This window comes from Halichoeres trimaculatus, unplaced genomic scaffold (genome assembly GCF_033239565.1).
Source record: "Halichoeres trimaculatus isolate MK-OKI-2021-1 unplaced genomic scaffold, fHalTri1.1 fHalTri1_scaffold_12, whole genome shotgun sequence".
Classification (NCBI taxonomy): domain Eukaryota; kingdom Metazoa; phylum Chordata; class Actinopteri; order Labriformes; family Labridae; genus Halichoeres; species Halichoeres trimaculatus.
The window spans coordinates 29,218,061-29,234,989 of NW_027437190.1; the positions used below are offsets into that span (position 1 = coordinate 29,218,061).

At 39.9% G+C, this 16,929-nt stretch overlaps 1 protein-coding gene across 1 annotated transcript in view; it reads left to right on the plus strand.

The window, feature by feature from the left end:
* thsd7ab (thrombospondin, type I, domain containing 7Ab) overlaps positions 1-16,929 on the plus strand; it is a 271,299-nt gene that overhangs the window by 105,498 nt on the left and 148,872 nt on the right. The window contains exons 3-4 of the mRNA XM_074683386.1: positions 7,425-7,673; positions 10,431-10,618. Coding sequence (XP_074539487.1) covers positions 7,425-7,673; positions 10,431-10,618 — 437 coding nt within the window. The remainder of the gene's footprint in view (positions 1-7,424; positions 7,674-10,430; positions 10,619-16,929) is intronic.

The window sequence follows — 16,929 nt, forward strand, 5'->3', positions numbered from 1 at the left end:
GCCTGCTTCTCTCTTTCAGCCACAGTTACTCTTTCATTCGATGGATGCAAACTGAAGCTCAACTGGTGGGCGGCGACATAATACCCCGAGGCGATTATTCTTAGTTTTGAAATGTATTGTCATTAAAAAAAAAGTCTCAGAGGCTTGAAAGTTGGAAATAGGCTTCTTTAATCACTTGACCCAGATAGAGTTGTGTTTTCCGTCCATTTCTGCAGCAAACTGTTGTGATGGATGCAGCTCAAGTAATGAGCTTACAACTGTTGAAGTACGAGACTTTTCTTCCTGCGCTTATTTTGTCTGAAAGCTGTTGGAGTCCATTGTTGCAAAGTTGCTGCGTAAAACCTACAGGCTTAAAAATGAATATTTCCAGACATCATGTTACTTATTTAAATACAAAATGATTGTGTCCTCATTCTGTCTGAATGACTGAGATGAAGAAATAATGACTTCTTTTTTGCCACTTTGAAATCTCCACCAAAAAGCTTGGGCAGGCACACAACAAACGAGAGAAAATTCAAAGGATCCAGTAGCATAAAAATGGGTCATTGGCTGCATTAGGGGCTTTTTAACGCACACAAAGTTTCATCTGAGACAGTGAAATCAAGCCATTACCCCCGGTGCGTCACAGTCGCTGTTTGAATTCCTCTTTGTTTTCCTCCCATGTAAAACGAGACGGCGCACCACGCATGTTTGGCACAAACCCCTAAACTAAAATTTTTCACAGTGTCACTTCAGTAGCACTTCAAAGACTGCAGAGGTGTTTTAATCTCAGAAACACAGGAGGTAAAAGAAAAGGGGGGAAAACTCCCAACTTGCACTGAGCTCATACATTTTCTCCCTTATACCAGATCTCTGAGTCGCTGGAGGTGAAGTGTGGTGGTAGCGTCTAAATGAGAGGTTTCTAAATGAAGCAGAGCTGTAATTAGCACTAATAGCTCGTCAGCTGCAACGCCTCAAGGGGAAAGACTTCCAGACTGAGGAGCAGAAAGCAGTCGGCTTTAGTTAGAACAAATTTCTAATGATTCGGTGGGGACCAAACAAGGACTGGTTAGTCATTACATCTAAATGCCATTTAAATGATCAAAAGATTTGTGCTAATGATTGATCCGGCTTGTTTTGGCTGTCTCAACACTTGACACTAAAGGACACACGAACCGTGCCACACCGGTCTTGTTTCACTCCAAATGTGGAGCCGATTGTGCGGCGTGCATGCTAATGAGAGAAGTTAATGACACGATGAAGCAGCAGTCAAGGGCAGAGAGTCTCAAGTAAAACTCTGGGCTCAGATTTTAGAGCTGTGGTACGTTCAGAGACCAGAAATACACACACTTCAGACTAGCTATTACTAATGGAAACCAAAAGATGACATTTCTCATGGTGCTTGTGTGTATTTAAGTTTTTCTTTCAACTTCTTGTTTTCACTTTTTTGACTATCTAATGGTGAATGCAGAATCTCAGCACACCTGAAGGCACTGGTGCGTAGGAGGGCATAAACCAAAACATGTCCACAAAATCCACAATTATATTTATCTATACAGACCTGATCTGGATCTTAAAAATTGCTATAATTTACCTTTGGCACAATTGGACCTCAATGAGGTTTTAAGTAGAGCTACAATACGCAAAAGCAAGAAGGGGTAGTGTGTCAAAAAGCACTTATTGAAAATAACAAGTAAACTGAAATAGGCTGTTCATCAGCTGATCAAAAGTTTAAGACCATGGCTCAAAATATTACAACAAACTCTCCAAACCAGAACAAAAGTTTTTTCTTAGTAGGACTCAGTAATGAGTAGCTCCAGCGTTCTTGATAATCACTTCAAAAATTCACTTAGGGCATGCTTGATGTGAGTGTTTCTAATAAGCTTTTGGGACCATTGCTCCAAGAGGTGAAGATGGCTTCACGAAGGGCATCAACTGTCTGGAACTGACGGCCATTTTTTATAAACTTCCCTTGCCATCCATCCCCAAATGTTCTGTATTGGATTTAAATCAGGGGAACATGCGGGATGGTCCCAAAGAGTGATGTTATTCTCCCTGAAGAAGTCCTTCATCAAGCCAGCATTGTGACCTGCAGCATTGTCCTGTTGAAAACCCAGCTGTTACCACACAGACCAGGGCCCTCAGTCATGAAGGATGCCCGCTGCAACATCTGCACGTAACCAGCCGCCATTTGACCACCCTGCACCACCTGAAGCTTCAGTGTTCACTGAATGAGAAAGCCCCAGATCATGATGGACCCCCCTCCACTGTGCCGGGTAGAAAACATCTCAGGTTGGAAGTCATCTGGACTGTCAAGGTTCAATTTTTTCTCATCAAAGAATAATACTTTTTTCCACCTTTCAATGTCCCATGTTTGATGCTCCCTGCCAAAGTCTTAACGGGCAGTTTTGTGGCGTTGAAGTAGACCAGGTCTTTGAATTCATTTTTGAGACCCTTTTCCTGCAGATGCCGTCTGATGGTTATTGCGCTGCAGTCGGCACCAGTAAGGGCCTTTTTTTGGGGTCGAGAACCGCTCTGTGTCTTCACAGACAGCCAATCAGATCCTCCGGCTCAGCGCAAATGTAATTTTTTTGGTCACTTGACTTTTTTTGTCCCATAATGCTCAAGATCTTTCAAAAAGTGTAGAATGACTGTCTTACTGCGTCCAACCTCAGCAGCAATGGCACCCTGCGATAGGCCATGCTTATGCAGCTCGACGATCAGACCACGTTAAGAAGAGACAGCTTCTCAGCTTCAGCCATCAGGAGGGCATGACCGTGGGAATGCCGGACAAAAAATGAACATTTTAAGCAGATTTTGGCTTTTATACCCCGTGGTCTTAAACTTTTGATCAGGTAATAACCTTTTTCATTTTTTTTCTTTTTTTTTTTTTTAAATTACAAGTTCCAAATGTTTTTTGTCACACTCCCCCTTCTTGCTTTTGCATATTGTTGCTCTCATTAAAACTTCATCAAGGTTCAAATGTGCATAATGCAAATTATAGCATTTTTTCAACTGGTCTTAAGATTTTGATCAGGTCTTTTCAATCAGTATGACCTCAATCAGACATATCATGCTTGGCTTTGACCCCATCTTCTGTCCTCCCTTGTTGGAAAAAAATATGTTGTTTACTTATTGTTATTTCCTGTTGTTTGTGACCCTAAAAAAGTCTTAACATTGTCTTTGAATAATCGGCATGGTTGCCCCTATTTCAAAAAATATTTTCATCTGAAGGGATTATAACATTTTGTCTTTATGAAAAAAAAACATATTTTTTTAATTTCCGAAGATCATGTAAAAATCCACCCCCCAGCCCTTAGATTGGTCAACTGCACATACGAGGAAATTATATATATGTATAGGGCAGAGAGACTACATGATATGTCTGATGAAGGTCATACTAACCGAACTGTTACATAAATAAAATGTAATTGAGAGTGATGCAGTGTGTGTTTAATAACCTGTTAATTTACCTTGGTTGACAGATCAAGGAGTTAAGACACTGCAGAAAGAAACGTTGCAAAGAAGAACAAAGCATACATATTTGATCAGTGTATAAACAGCTACTCAAAGAGCTCCTTTTATATAAATTAGATATAAGTTCCTGCTTCTGTTTTTGCTGAAGGCACAAACACAGGTGCCATATAGCCGTTTCACGTGGCCACGTTTTACAGATCAGTGAAGCAGAACGTTACTCTCTGCAGTGGGAAACTAAGTAGCAGCCTCAGGAAAGTGGAGTGGAGTGTGGAAAAGCTGCTTTAGCTCATGGTGATCTGGTAATGAACACATTTGTTAATCAATTAATCCATTACTATAAAGGTCACTGTTAGATCACTCTTCAGTTTGAAACCTCTGATTCTGGCAGATTAAAGTAATCACAGTGTCAATCAAAATGGGATTGATGGGATTTAAAGGATTGGTATGTGTCTTAATTTTTTTGTTTTTTAGTTATAGACTAAGCAGAAAACTGGAAACGAGTCACTTTCAGTTTTTGCTTAAGATTTGTAAATTGATACTGAAAACTTTTTTTTAAATTTGGTTTTACTGTCATGTTGCTTTGGTTTTGTCTTTTCCTTCTGTTTTAATCTGTCTTTTATTTCCTGTTTTATTTTGTAGCTCTCACCATGACTTTATGTCTTGTGTCTTTAATTAAGAGCTATTCTAATTAAGTTGTAAGTCTAAGCTGTCCTTGGCTGTTTTCCAAACCGACTACTACACTAGTAGTGCCAACTATTTTGGCAGAAATTCAGTCGGTAGTAGTCAGTATGCGAAAGCTTCAAAAATCTGCAGTGTGCCAAAAATCCCCGGATGTCCTACAATGCACGGCGCTAACGCTGTTTGTCAATGTTGGTGGCCGGTTTCTGTGAACTACTGTCATCTACTGGAATGAGTCAGCATTACAACTACAATACAACAACACTAACGTTATACAATCCGTGAGATAGAAGTGAAGTGATGAAAAAGAGATGCTGGTAAATCTTGTCATTTGTAGTTGTAAAAGAGTTGTTTCCTTTTACAAATTCATTAAAATCCATATAAACCAATGATTCACTTTTTTAAACCATACATAGACTATATGAAAGTGTTTTTTCCATGTGCTGTAGAAATAAAAAGTCAGCCCCTTCTCGATTTTTTTAAAATAAACAGTATAACTTTTTTTAAAGTCTTCTGTCACTGTCTCTTTTCTGATATCACCTTGAGTCAGCCAAGCAGTAACGTTCTAATAAATAAATAGATGAATAAAAAACCAATTGTTTATATATATATATATATATATATATATATATATATATATATATATATATATATATATATATATATATATATATATATATATATATATATATATATATATATATATATATATATATATATATATATATATATATATAACAGGAAATAAAAGACAGATTAAAACAGAAGGAAAAGACAAAACCAAAGCAACATGAGAGTTTATATATATATATATATATATATATATATATATATATATATATATATATATAACAGGAAATAAAAGACAGATTAAAACAGAAGGAAAAGACAAAACCAAAGCAACATGAGAGTTTATATATATATATATATATATATATATATATATATATATATATATATATATATATATATATATATATATATATATATATATATATATATATATATATATATACACAAAAAAAAAATTTACCCATCTTTCTATACACCTTTTCAATAATGGTTAAAAAAAAAAAAAAAAAAAAAAAAAAAAAACATCAGCTGTAGCCCGCCTTCTGAAACTTAAAACCAGAGTAGTAGCCTATACAAAACAGCCCCAACAGAACCATCATACTACATACAACATGAAAAAGCAGTATGCAGTGCCTACTACATACTACATGTGAATGTAGTATGTAGTAGGCAGTTTAAAAAACAGATATCTTGTTTTTTTCTGTTTTATTTTGTAATTCTTGACCTCCCTCTGTGTGATTTAGCTTCACTTCCTGCTCTTGTGTTCCCCTCCCCTTTGATTAGCCTCATTAGTTTCACCTGTGTCCACACATGCTGCTTGTTACCCTCTGTGTATATTTAGCCCCTGTGTTTCCTCACTTGCTGAAGCTTTCTACAAACTGTTTCTTGTGGATTTCGGATTTCTTTCCATAAGAATTGCTTTGAATTTAGTTTAATGGATGTTAAAGTAAGTTTTTGTCTTATCTTTTGCACATGGGGCCTTCTTCTTTGTCTGTTGCTGCTGCTGCTAAATGAAAGACCAATGATATACAGATCATAAAGCAATCAAGTCTTTCAGTTTCAACATTTAATATTGCCTTTGCACTGTTTTCAATTAAATAAAGGATTAGCCCTGTTTTAATCAACATCTTAAACACTGTTATGAAATTTGGGTTGAACTGCTGCTTCTCTTTGTCTTGGTTTCACCTTGTGATATTTTCTCCAGCAGGATGAGATTAGTTAATGTTAGTAAGTAAGAGATGACATAAAGTTGTGGAGTTGTTGCAGCAGATTTTAGTCCTGTTAGAATAGATTTAGTGCTGCATGGTGGTGCAGTGGTTAATGGTCACAGCAAGAATGCTCTTGGTTTGATTCCCTGGCTGGACAGGAGTAGAGTTTGCAGTCCTCTCCGACCCTGAAAGAAAAAAAGAAGTTAAGATAAATGATGGGAAAATGTTGTTAGCTTTTTTAGAAAAGATATGTTCAAAACATTAGCCTGTGTTTCTGCTTCATCCCACTTCACTGCTAACAGTCTTTAACTGAAGCATTAAATGTAAGCCACACCTGATTTTGAGAGATCTTTAAACCCCAAACTTTTAAAGGTTGTTGACACTCATTTAGTCCTGTATCCCATGTTGCTATATGCGTTTCTTTTGATATGTTTATTTTCTGGTTTTATGCCTTAATTCAGAAAGATGGGACAATGAATGGAATAAGAAACTGGGCAGACGGGCAGTGGGGCTCCCTCTTGGTTTGAGGACTATAGCCTCCGTACCAGAGGCATGCAATATAAATATAAGGCCTCCTGGCTTCTTATGGCCTTTACATCCCTCACTCAGCCTACATGTTGACCCACTTCTCCTCTTCTTTCTTTGCTGGTGACGACAGCCATCTCTCTGAATAGTTAAAAATGATATTTCCTATGTTTTTCCACACTTTCATCAGGCAGAGGTCAAATGTGACTTTCCCATGATTCATTAAACCCATTCAGACAGGATGCAACATTAACATGTGTATACCTTTAAGACTGGATGCAACTTATGGATCATTTCAGACAGTGTCTTCTGTCTTAGCCGTAAATCGGCCAGTCCTAAAAACTTGTAACACAAACTTTACACTCCTTCTATATGTGCAAATCACAAATTACAACAAATCCCAGCGTATTTCATTTGTCACATGTCTGGGAAACGATGACACCATCTAAATTGACCCACACGCCACATCCAGGGTTAAAGGTATAAACACACAAATGTTGCATCTGGTCTAAATAGGTCTCAATATAACATGTGATCACGTTTCTCTGGCAAAACAATAAATAAGCACTGCTGTTAAGGCTTTTTTGGCCAGTCAGGGTGAAGTTTGGTTGTGTTGAAGTTTCAAAACAACCTGGTTTATTCCTTACAGGAAGAAATGTTTGGAAATATTCATATTTGTTTTGGCCCCAAGAGTCAGAAGCAAAGTTCGGTCAGCCTCTTATATATGTGAACTTGTGGTAACACTACAGCTTAGCTTGGCATAAATGCTGAAAAGTTATTTCCTGTTTGTTTCATCATGTTATGGTGATGAGTTTTGGGTTTGGTGCAGCACTTTCTTGGGCCTGAGGGGGAACTTTCTGGACTCCCTGACAGTGTTTCGTTAAAAGTGCAGGGCCGTTTCTTCTTCTTTAACTTGTACTTTTGTGTCTTTTATGTTTTTTAGTCACTCTTACTCATTCATGTGTTTCCTCCTCTTTCTCCCAGCCTGTGCACACAAAGGGACATACCTCTGACCATCCAGTCCTGCGTCCTCTCCAAAGACTGCCAAGTAACCGACTGGACCGAGTGGAGCACCTGTTCCAAGGCCTGCGTGGATCCTGAGACTCCCAAAGGCAATCGCACCAGATTCAGACAGGTGCTGCAGTTCCCCGTGGGTGATGGAGGCGATTGCCCACAGCTGGAGGAGTCAGAGTCGTGTGAACCACAGGGCGAAGGAGTGACGCCCTGCTCCACGTGAGTAAAACATTGAACTGGAGGGAGAGTGTAGATGTGATTTTCAAGGCCAAACACCCAACATGTCCCACAAAGATGCAACTGCACGTCATGTTAGTATGATAACCTCCACAGCTGCAGACGTGTGCTCATAAAAAGGCCTGTTCTGCAGGGATTTTTCTCTTCTGTGTTCCACTGTAACTCTGGTGAACCTGCAGCACAGTCAGAGTATTTGGTATTCAACTTGGTAAGGCTGCACACGCTTCCTGTTGACTTCCCTTCACTCTTATCACTAAGCTAATTTGTTCTCCTGGGTGGCCCTGGGAGAGTGTGTGTGTGTGTGTATCTGTGTGTGTGTGTGTTTGTGTGTGAAGAGAAGGGAACATACGGAGACAGATCCGTAGTGCTTGGGCTGGTGCCAGACACAAAGTAGACACAAATGGAGGGAGACTGTGAGGATACCTGAGTCTCACACACACACAGATTAAAAACACGCCTCACAGATGGCTTTTATTCTCAAAGTTTTGTCCTTTATCACCTCCAAACAGCTTTATGTCATCATACTTGACCAAACTTTTATCCTTAAGAGTTTAGATTTTCTCTCAAACTGACCCTCTGCGTAGTTCTGTCTTTTGTTGTGCTACTGTCCTACTGCATTCATCACCTACTACCAGAGGTTGTAACTAGCCTCAAGCAGTGGTGAAGTTAAGTCACCAAAACCTGTGTCGAGTGTTAAAGGACCTGAGTGGACTTTAATGGGCAAGTCTCACTTTTATACATTTGCCTGTTCATAGTCCAGGATTTGAAAAGAGGCAATTGGCGCTAGAACTGGTTATTTCTAAAAAAGCTTTTCCTCAGCATCTGTGGTTGGGTTGAACACAAATCCATTTATAGCACACAGACCAAAGATGCCTTTGACAACACTACGCTGACTAGGGATGGGTACCAAATTTGAATCCGGTCTGTAGTACCAAGTACAGAGTCACATAAAATCAAACCGTACAATGTTTAGGTTCCTAATGTGTCTTTGTGACTGTGAGGGCAAGGAAGAGTATGCAGATGTCCAGGTTTATGTATTAAAGAATAAATATTTTAAATTGAAAAACTTTGAGAATTTATCATTGGAAAAAAAACATATTTGTTACAACAAAAACACACAAAAGTATCAAAAATTGGTACCGTTGAGTACCGATACTAACTGCCAGGTACCAGGTATCAGTACCATATCGTTTCAAATGTGAAAGGTACCTATCCCTAATGCTGACAGGCAAAGTTTAGCAGTCAGAAGCTGAATCTGGTCTTTCTTGAAGAAAAGGATTTCTTGGATTTATATTGAAGTAATGGCATAAAGAGTGATAGAGCACGAGCTAAAACACAGGTTTAACTGTTTATGATAATATTCATTTCAACCCACAGTCAGCAGTTATTCTGCAGTGGTCTGTTCAAACTTGAGAGTCCATCAATAAAATGAATAGTGAGGTTACGTTAGCTCTGATTGGTGTTGGAGTTGGTAGATGAGCGCTGGTCGGACATAACCAGGATTCACTAATGTTACATGTTACGGACACGTCTTAGAGTCCTGGGCTGTGGAGAACACTAAACAGATAAGCCCATTTCCACCAAGCGGTTCAGTTTGGTTCGTCTCAGCACACATTTTACAGCGTTTCCATTGACTAATCAGAGATGAGCCATCCCATTTGTTGGGACCCTTCCGTTGGGGTGCCAGACTAAACTGATCCAATCTTGGAAGGTGGAGCTACAACACTGCAGTCCGTTGATTGGAATCGTTACTTACCATGTGACAGCGGCTGTATTTCTCCTCCTCCTCAACAAAGCTTGATGGCACTTCGAAACAAAGAGCTACATGCCAATCACAAAGAAAGTGAATTGCTGGATGTCTCTCCCATATTTGCACTTTGTCTACTGTGTCGCGTTTTTCTCCTTTGCTGGATTTATTAGCAGAGTACACTGTGTCATGTTGCTATGGCGTCACGCTATTATTTCACTGATGCGGCTACGAGCATCCAGCTTACACACCGCCTACCATGAGGGGGGAACACTTAGCTGTGAAAAGCAAACAGGACCAGGCTTAACCAAGCCAACCTGTGCCGAACTGTACTGATCTAAACCGGACTGCTTGATGGAAACGGGGCTACAGTCTACTCAACTTCTGGACACTGAACTACAAACTGAGTTTACAAAGTTTGATTGTTGTCATGTTTCAAACAACAGCGCTACATAACTATAGATAATCATTTGGAAGCAACCATTCAGTTGCTTCCAAAACAACTGCACAACGCCTTGACAAGAGTCAGGTCTGTACAACAGCGGGTGATGGTGCTCATGGGAAGCGGAGTCTTTATCCAAGAAAAATGATACAGATTATGGCCAGAGGTGGCACTGCTATCAACACCCAACAGTCTTCACATCACTTTCATTCCCTTGTGTTCTCCTTGTTGTTGTAACTTGTTACAAGAAGTTTTATAGTGTTTCTCCAAAAGTATTGACAAGATTAGCCAAGGCTGAGTTTGTGGAAACTTTATGATGTGCAGAAAAAATCTTATTTTCTAAAGGCAATGTATCCAGAAAACAGCAAATAAGAAATCCAGTTGATCACATTTACAGATAAAGAGATGCTTAGCCGTCTGTAGCTACGCAACACTTCTCCACGTGTTAGAGTTCACTCTCCAGGACTGTTAATGCACTGTACTTAAACACCACATATCACCCACGCAGAACCAAGCCGCTCACGTTCCTTCATGCCCTCTGTCTTTGTAGCTACACGTGGAGAACCACCGAGTGGAGCGACTGCAGGGTGGACGCGTTGCTGAGCCAGCAGGACCGTCGACGGAGCAACCTGACTGGGCTGTGTGGAGGAGGCCTGCAGACCAGAGAAGTGTACTGCGTGGAGGCAAACGCCGATCTGCTGACATTCCTTAAAGAGCTCAGGGAAAGGGATAGAAATGGTGAGAAAATGAGAAAACCAACCTTTATTGTAGAGTTTTAAATCCCTGTTACCTTTTACTCAAATAACTCCAATTTAGATATCAAGTACAACACTTTAAGACTAATGGATGAAATCTGCTTCTCTTCAAACTCATTTTAAAATGTTAAATATAAACAGATGGAGTCAGACCTTTAGATGTTTGCTGTACTAGAAAAAGAGCTGCTGATACTGAACTTATTTTCATGCAGCGTGAGTATTGGCTATTAAAACGCATAAATTGAAATGTCATTTTAATATTAATTCATTGAGGCTGGGCCACTTTTAGTGCCTTCCTGTTACCTCACATAGATGATCTCACACAGAGAGGCGTGCTAGTTTTCAGTCGAGGAAAAAATTAACTCTGGTGTCGGCAGGTTCCCTGAGTTCAGGATTCAGAGACAGGAGAGAATCGTCAGAGTGGCTCATCCTGAAATAGAACATCTTTCCTAGCATCTTATAGAAGTCCGCTTTTAGCTTCATTTGAGTCAAAAAAAGATCAGAAAAAGCTTTTGCTTCACATAACTGCACTCACCTGACAGCTTTAGTGATGTTGTAGCTTTAAAAACAAATGTATTTGTCATTAATCTACATCAGAGGCTAAATTCTTTCCTCACGTTCAACTTGTACATTACAAATTGAGGTGAGAAAGAGCACATCTACACCTCAATTTACTTCCACTGGAGCAAATTAGCATCTGTTCTCGCCCACTCGCTATTTTCCGTTGACTTAATAAGCAATCACACCGCATATAAAATATGCCTTGAACACACAGTTAGAGGTGGCATTAATCGGCACCATATGGACCCCTAGCACTGCACCAAGGCCCCTGAAAACTTGGCTCCAGATCTGAAGTTTTCCTCCATATCACTTATGGTAAAAAAGAAGGTTTCCAGGCCATATTGCATACATTTTAACATGCATGTATTATTTATGATAAAGAAGGGAGCAGCTGCTTTTTGCTGCAGGGTGAAGATTTTACAAGAGGTTTGGAATATCTGTAAAGTTAAAACAAAAATCTCAATGTATGGTAGGTCACAGGCCAGATGCATACACCAACTTAGAACATTTTGATACACCATCTTCGTATTTCTGCTCTTCAGATGAGTACAACTCATTAAAATGTCTTCTCCTACTTCTCTTCTGACAGTTTTACAGGTGTTCTGCATTTGAGTCCTCCTCTGTGTGCACCCACTCTCCTCTGTGATTGGTAGATTATTAGTTTGTCAAAGAAATCCCCTTTTTCTGTCAGTTGCACGTTTTAATTGCATATATCTCAGGAGGTTGTCAACCATCGTTCATCAACTCCGTAAACACGCATACATCAAATCCTTCAGCTGCACACAGTGTAGCCTGAAACAAATCAGCTGAACCCTCCAGTGTAGCTCTAATATATTTGATCAAGCATGGCTACATGACAACTTACATCCTCCATCCCCCACACGCTGCATCAGAAGTGAAGTCCCCAGGTGGAGTTGTAGCACGTAATTGCATATGAAGTGCTTGCAACAAGAATAAACCTACATGTTGACTTATTTTATGTCCTGAGTTACGTTGACGTACAGTATTAAATTTGCATGGCGAGACTCTGTAGTTGGGTTTGTCAACTTGAAGCTTTCTTTTTGAACATTTGAACACTCCGCTGCTCCCTGCCTTGTCCTCTTTAAAGCGACTCAGGAGTGTTATTTAACAGGGATTTGTCTGCTGGTGTGTCCAGGCGAGACTGGTCAGCTGCCACAAGTGCAAAGGCCTCTGTTTTTGACACTTGTCAGGCCGGCTTAGAGTCAAAGCTGCCCTCTTAAAGAGGGTTTTAAAGACATTAGGTCAAGGCTAAGCTTATGAAGGACCTCTCTGCTGATCGTGAGAGTAAGGGAGAGTTATAAAGTCTAAAAGAAGGAGGCGAAGATGCTCTAGTCATGCGAACTTTAAAGAAGTGCAGGATTTACATTCAGGTGGGGATTTTTTTTAAGCTGAAGAAAAGAGATATGAGCTACAGGTTGGAGCCTGATAATCACTTTACTTCTACTTCATCGGCTGCTGTTTTTGTCCAGTATGTATGAGCCAGCTTTATCTAGCTTAACTCATGAAGCTTTAATATGAAATGTGGAAAGTTATGCAACAGTTGGATAGGAAGCACAGGGGTAAAATACTTAAGGGTGGAAATACTGTCAGTTCTACAACACATTAGCAGTTCTTGAGCAGTTAGTAACACCCCGACCTACTGCAGCTTTCATACAGGGTTGAAACAGCTCTACATATTGACATAACCAATCAAAAGACCCAGAAAAAAAAACTATTTTCAAGAAGACTAACATTTTTGTCATGTTTAATATCCCCTAAAGGCGCTTTGCAACCTATGTCGTTGTAAAGTTGTGTGCACATTTTTGCAACGGAAGTAGCATTTAGCTCTATTCATTCAAACTGTAAAATAAAATAATAAGCTGCATAAAAATGTCAGATTGCTCTGTGTTTGGTTGTCAGAGTTTACAGAACCAGTATTATGGAGTTTAGAGTGACAATGCTAACTGGTAACCTTCAGCCAAAAGGTGTCAGAGACTGACAGTTGCCAGTTTACAGGGTCACACTTTACACTAAAGCACTTGTTTATTTGACCTCAGTTAAAGGGGCTGTGAGGAATTTGAAAGTGATCTGGAAAAAGTCTCCCTTCTACATATATGCCTGATTGTTATCCACACTTTAATATAAGATTAACAGCACCAATATAACTGGTTACAGATTATTTTAAATGGCTACTTCTTAGCTTCCAGTTTGGGTCGTCCAGGACCGGATTGATTTACAGCACATCTAGGTCTCTATGACAACACCATGACGAGGTTAAGTAGTAAGAAGATATAGAACACAGAGATCTGTGTTTTTTTCTGCTAAAAAAAGCCTTAAAAGGCTAATTGACCTTTAGCTCGGGCTGTATGAACACGGGGGCTAAGCTGTTTGTGATTATGTCCATCCCAACCCACAGTCAGCAGTTATTCTGCAGTGGTCTGTTCAAACTTGAGAGTCTATCAATAAAATGAAGTGTGAGGTTACATTAGCTCTGATTGGTAGATGACTGTGTGGACATAGCTAACCAGAATTCACTAACGTTACATATTACAGACATGTCTTATAGCACCAGGCTGCCAGCTGTGCTAAATGTAAACAGCTAAACTAAACTACTTTCAAACTGACAGTGTTTATTTGTTGTCAAATTAGCCTACAGATACGTCAGAGCACCAGGGTGCCGATAGCACTACATATAGCTGGCTACTACAACGCATGCTTGATGTCACGTTTCAAACCGTAGTGCTACGTTACTGTACTGATAAATACCTTACCTCGGCGCGTTGTATCCAGTAAAAAGTTGTCTTGAACAAAGAAAATTTGTTTTGATCTGATCTCCATTTAACTCCAAAACAAACACACGCCTCACTAAAAGTAATTTACTACAGTGTGCGGCAACTCTGGCCCACAAGGTGCCCAGGGAGTGCAAATAAAACAGATCCTCCTTAAAGCATCTTTAACCAGGTATAACCACCAATGGCTAATGTTACCCGCTGATTTTCTAAAAACTAGTTTTTAATTTGTGTAGTTAATTAAATGGTTGGTTTTACCTAGGACTAAATCTAGAGAGCAATAATAAGGTGAAGTTTGAATTACAGTAAACAGAAACCTTAAAAAACTGATATTTGGTGCAGCTCTCCATCAGTACGTCTTCTTCCTCCTTTAACATGACCCAGGTCTCAGACTCAGCGATCTATGTGCTCTTTTCTGTGTAGGTCTGGTTTATTAAGACAATTTTATGCCCTGATATTTGATGGTCCATAAATGTCCGTAGATAATGCAGTCATAAACCCCTTTCTGGTGTATATGCTGGATTTTTACACTAAAAACATCCGTCCAGAGTGAGGATTGATGAGTTTTAAGGTGAAATTACGGTTATGGGGGGTGAACCTCTTTGAGTAACTTGTCAAACAGACTCAACACTACATTCATTGCCAAAATGCACTCACAGCCATAACTGTTTAAATGCAGTAAAGGGCTCTGTAATAATAATCCAAACCTCTTATGTGTGATGCTTTTTAAACTCATGATAAATGACTCAAGGAGGGAAAGCTGGCTGTGCGTTTGCTTTGCTAAAGCAATGTTTCTCCAAGTTGAATTGATCGCTGGGCCTTCTCTGTGTATCAGCACTAATTAAAGAATAATGAGCCGGGTTGCCAAGAGAAAATCCATTGACAGACACTGTTTAGACAAAACACAGAGTGAGATAGCAGAAGAAAATGTTTAATGCATAGCTTCTGTCTGCTTCCAGCTGAACTGAGAGTCTATGAGGGGAGTGAGGGCGCTCCGTGCATCAGTGATACTGGAGCCATGACACATGTTTAGGAAGCCTGAGCCTCGTTTAAGATGCAGCTAAGGATTCATATACACAAACATGTTGTTCAGAGTGCTGCTGCCAGGGCCGGCGGTGCAGACATATGCGTGACTTGTGTATGTGAGTGTTACACAGACGCATGCACGTAGTTCTTATCTTCTCTGTGCAGGATTTCTTTCCCCTCCATTGGGGGGGTAATCTCCCAGAATACCACTAAGATGTGGCAGCAGAGAGTGGCTCAGAGAAGTTTGCAGCAACCAGTGCTCTCTTTTCTCCTCTCTCATGCATAAATATCACCATGCAAAAGGGCACAAGACACCCTCAGGGTGAGATCTGGATCAGCTTACCACTTCCTGAATCCTAACCTTAATCTTTGAGGAGAAGACTTTTCAAACTGACCCCAGATCAGTATCACAGCCTAAGTAACATCATTCAGTTCTTCCTCCTCTGAGGCTCTGTAAGCGTCTGTAAGTGTAGGTTTGGTTCTGCCCAGAAGCGGGAACATACAGATCCCCACAGCACCTCTTCTAATCTTGTGGGATTTTGCTCACCTTGCCGATTACTAGAGAAGACAATCCACTTGATGTATCAGAAGAACTTCAAACTCTCTAAGTTTATTCTGTCTTGTGTGCAGGTGGCTCCAAACTAGCTCGGTAGCTAGCGTAGTTTTGCACTGGTAGTGTGATAGATGGTTGTTACGAAGGATGAACTCTATCTTTAACTGTTTTTAAAGCATTATTCACGCATGCAACTTCCTGAAATTTGAGGGTTGCTACACAGAGTCAGGGTTAGCTGATGGAAGAACAGAACAGCTTAAAGTCGGGAAAATTCAGAGCAAGAGATCGGACGGTGGAGATTAACACTTGATCAGGAAGTGCCGTGTTGTGTAACTCCTCATACTGAGATTTGACTTATTTAGTGCAGACTAAGTAAACTTTTAACTTGGCAACCCTTGAAGTCATCAAGGGTGTATTTTAAACAGTGCAAGACCCCCACTTTCAATTATTATAACTTTATTATAATTTAAACCTCTGCAGATGATCCAGAATGCAGCAGCATGTCTGGCCTTTAATCAGCCCTAAATAGCACGTCACCCAGCTGTTAATCTTTCTTCACTGGCTTCCAGTAGCAGTTCCAATCAACTTCAAAACTCTTCTCCTGGCTTACAAAACATTGACAAGAATGGCTCCTGCCTACCTGGGGTTCCTCATCCAGGTGTAGACTCCTTCTCGGCCACTACGCTCTGCTGTGAAAGACGCCTGGTGCTCCCAGCCCAGAGCGGCTCCAAATCTCTAGCCAGACTCTTCTCCTCTGTTGTTCCCAAATGGTGGAATGAATTACCTAACTCTATATGATCCACAGAGTCCCTTTCTACTTTAAGAGATGTCTGAAAACTCGTCGGTTCAGGAACACTTAGGCACCTCAGGTGACCTTCTCCTCTTTGTCCTCAGGGGTAGAATGAGTCAGAAGGTCTCAGACACAGCTCTTAGTGAATATTTAGCACTAATTAAAGAATGTTGTTGAAGGTTGAGGTATAATGTTGCAGCAATTAATTGTGGTTGGTTGGCTAAATCATTCTACATTATTCAAAAATATATCTATATATATCTTGCTTGTGTTGTACGTCACTTTGGACAAAAGCGTCTGCTAAATGAAACTGTAGAACTGCAGCTATTCTAAAGTAATCCAGACTGAAGCTCTGTACTTTGCATTTTTCCAATTTCTTTTCATGCATTTTTTTTATTTCCAAGGTTAATATTACATTTGGCTTTAGTTTAAGATTTTTAAGCAAATGCATGAGAATAATTGCCTACTTTTGGTCTGCTCAAGGCACCAAGGTCATTCAAGAGCTGGGCTGTACCATCTAAACCTCAAAGTTTGTCTAGTAATCATTAAACTGCTCAAGCTGCAAGTAACAGGGA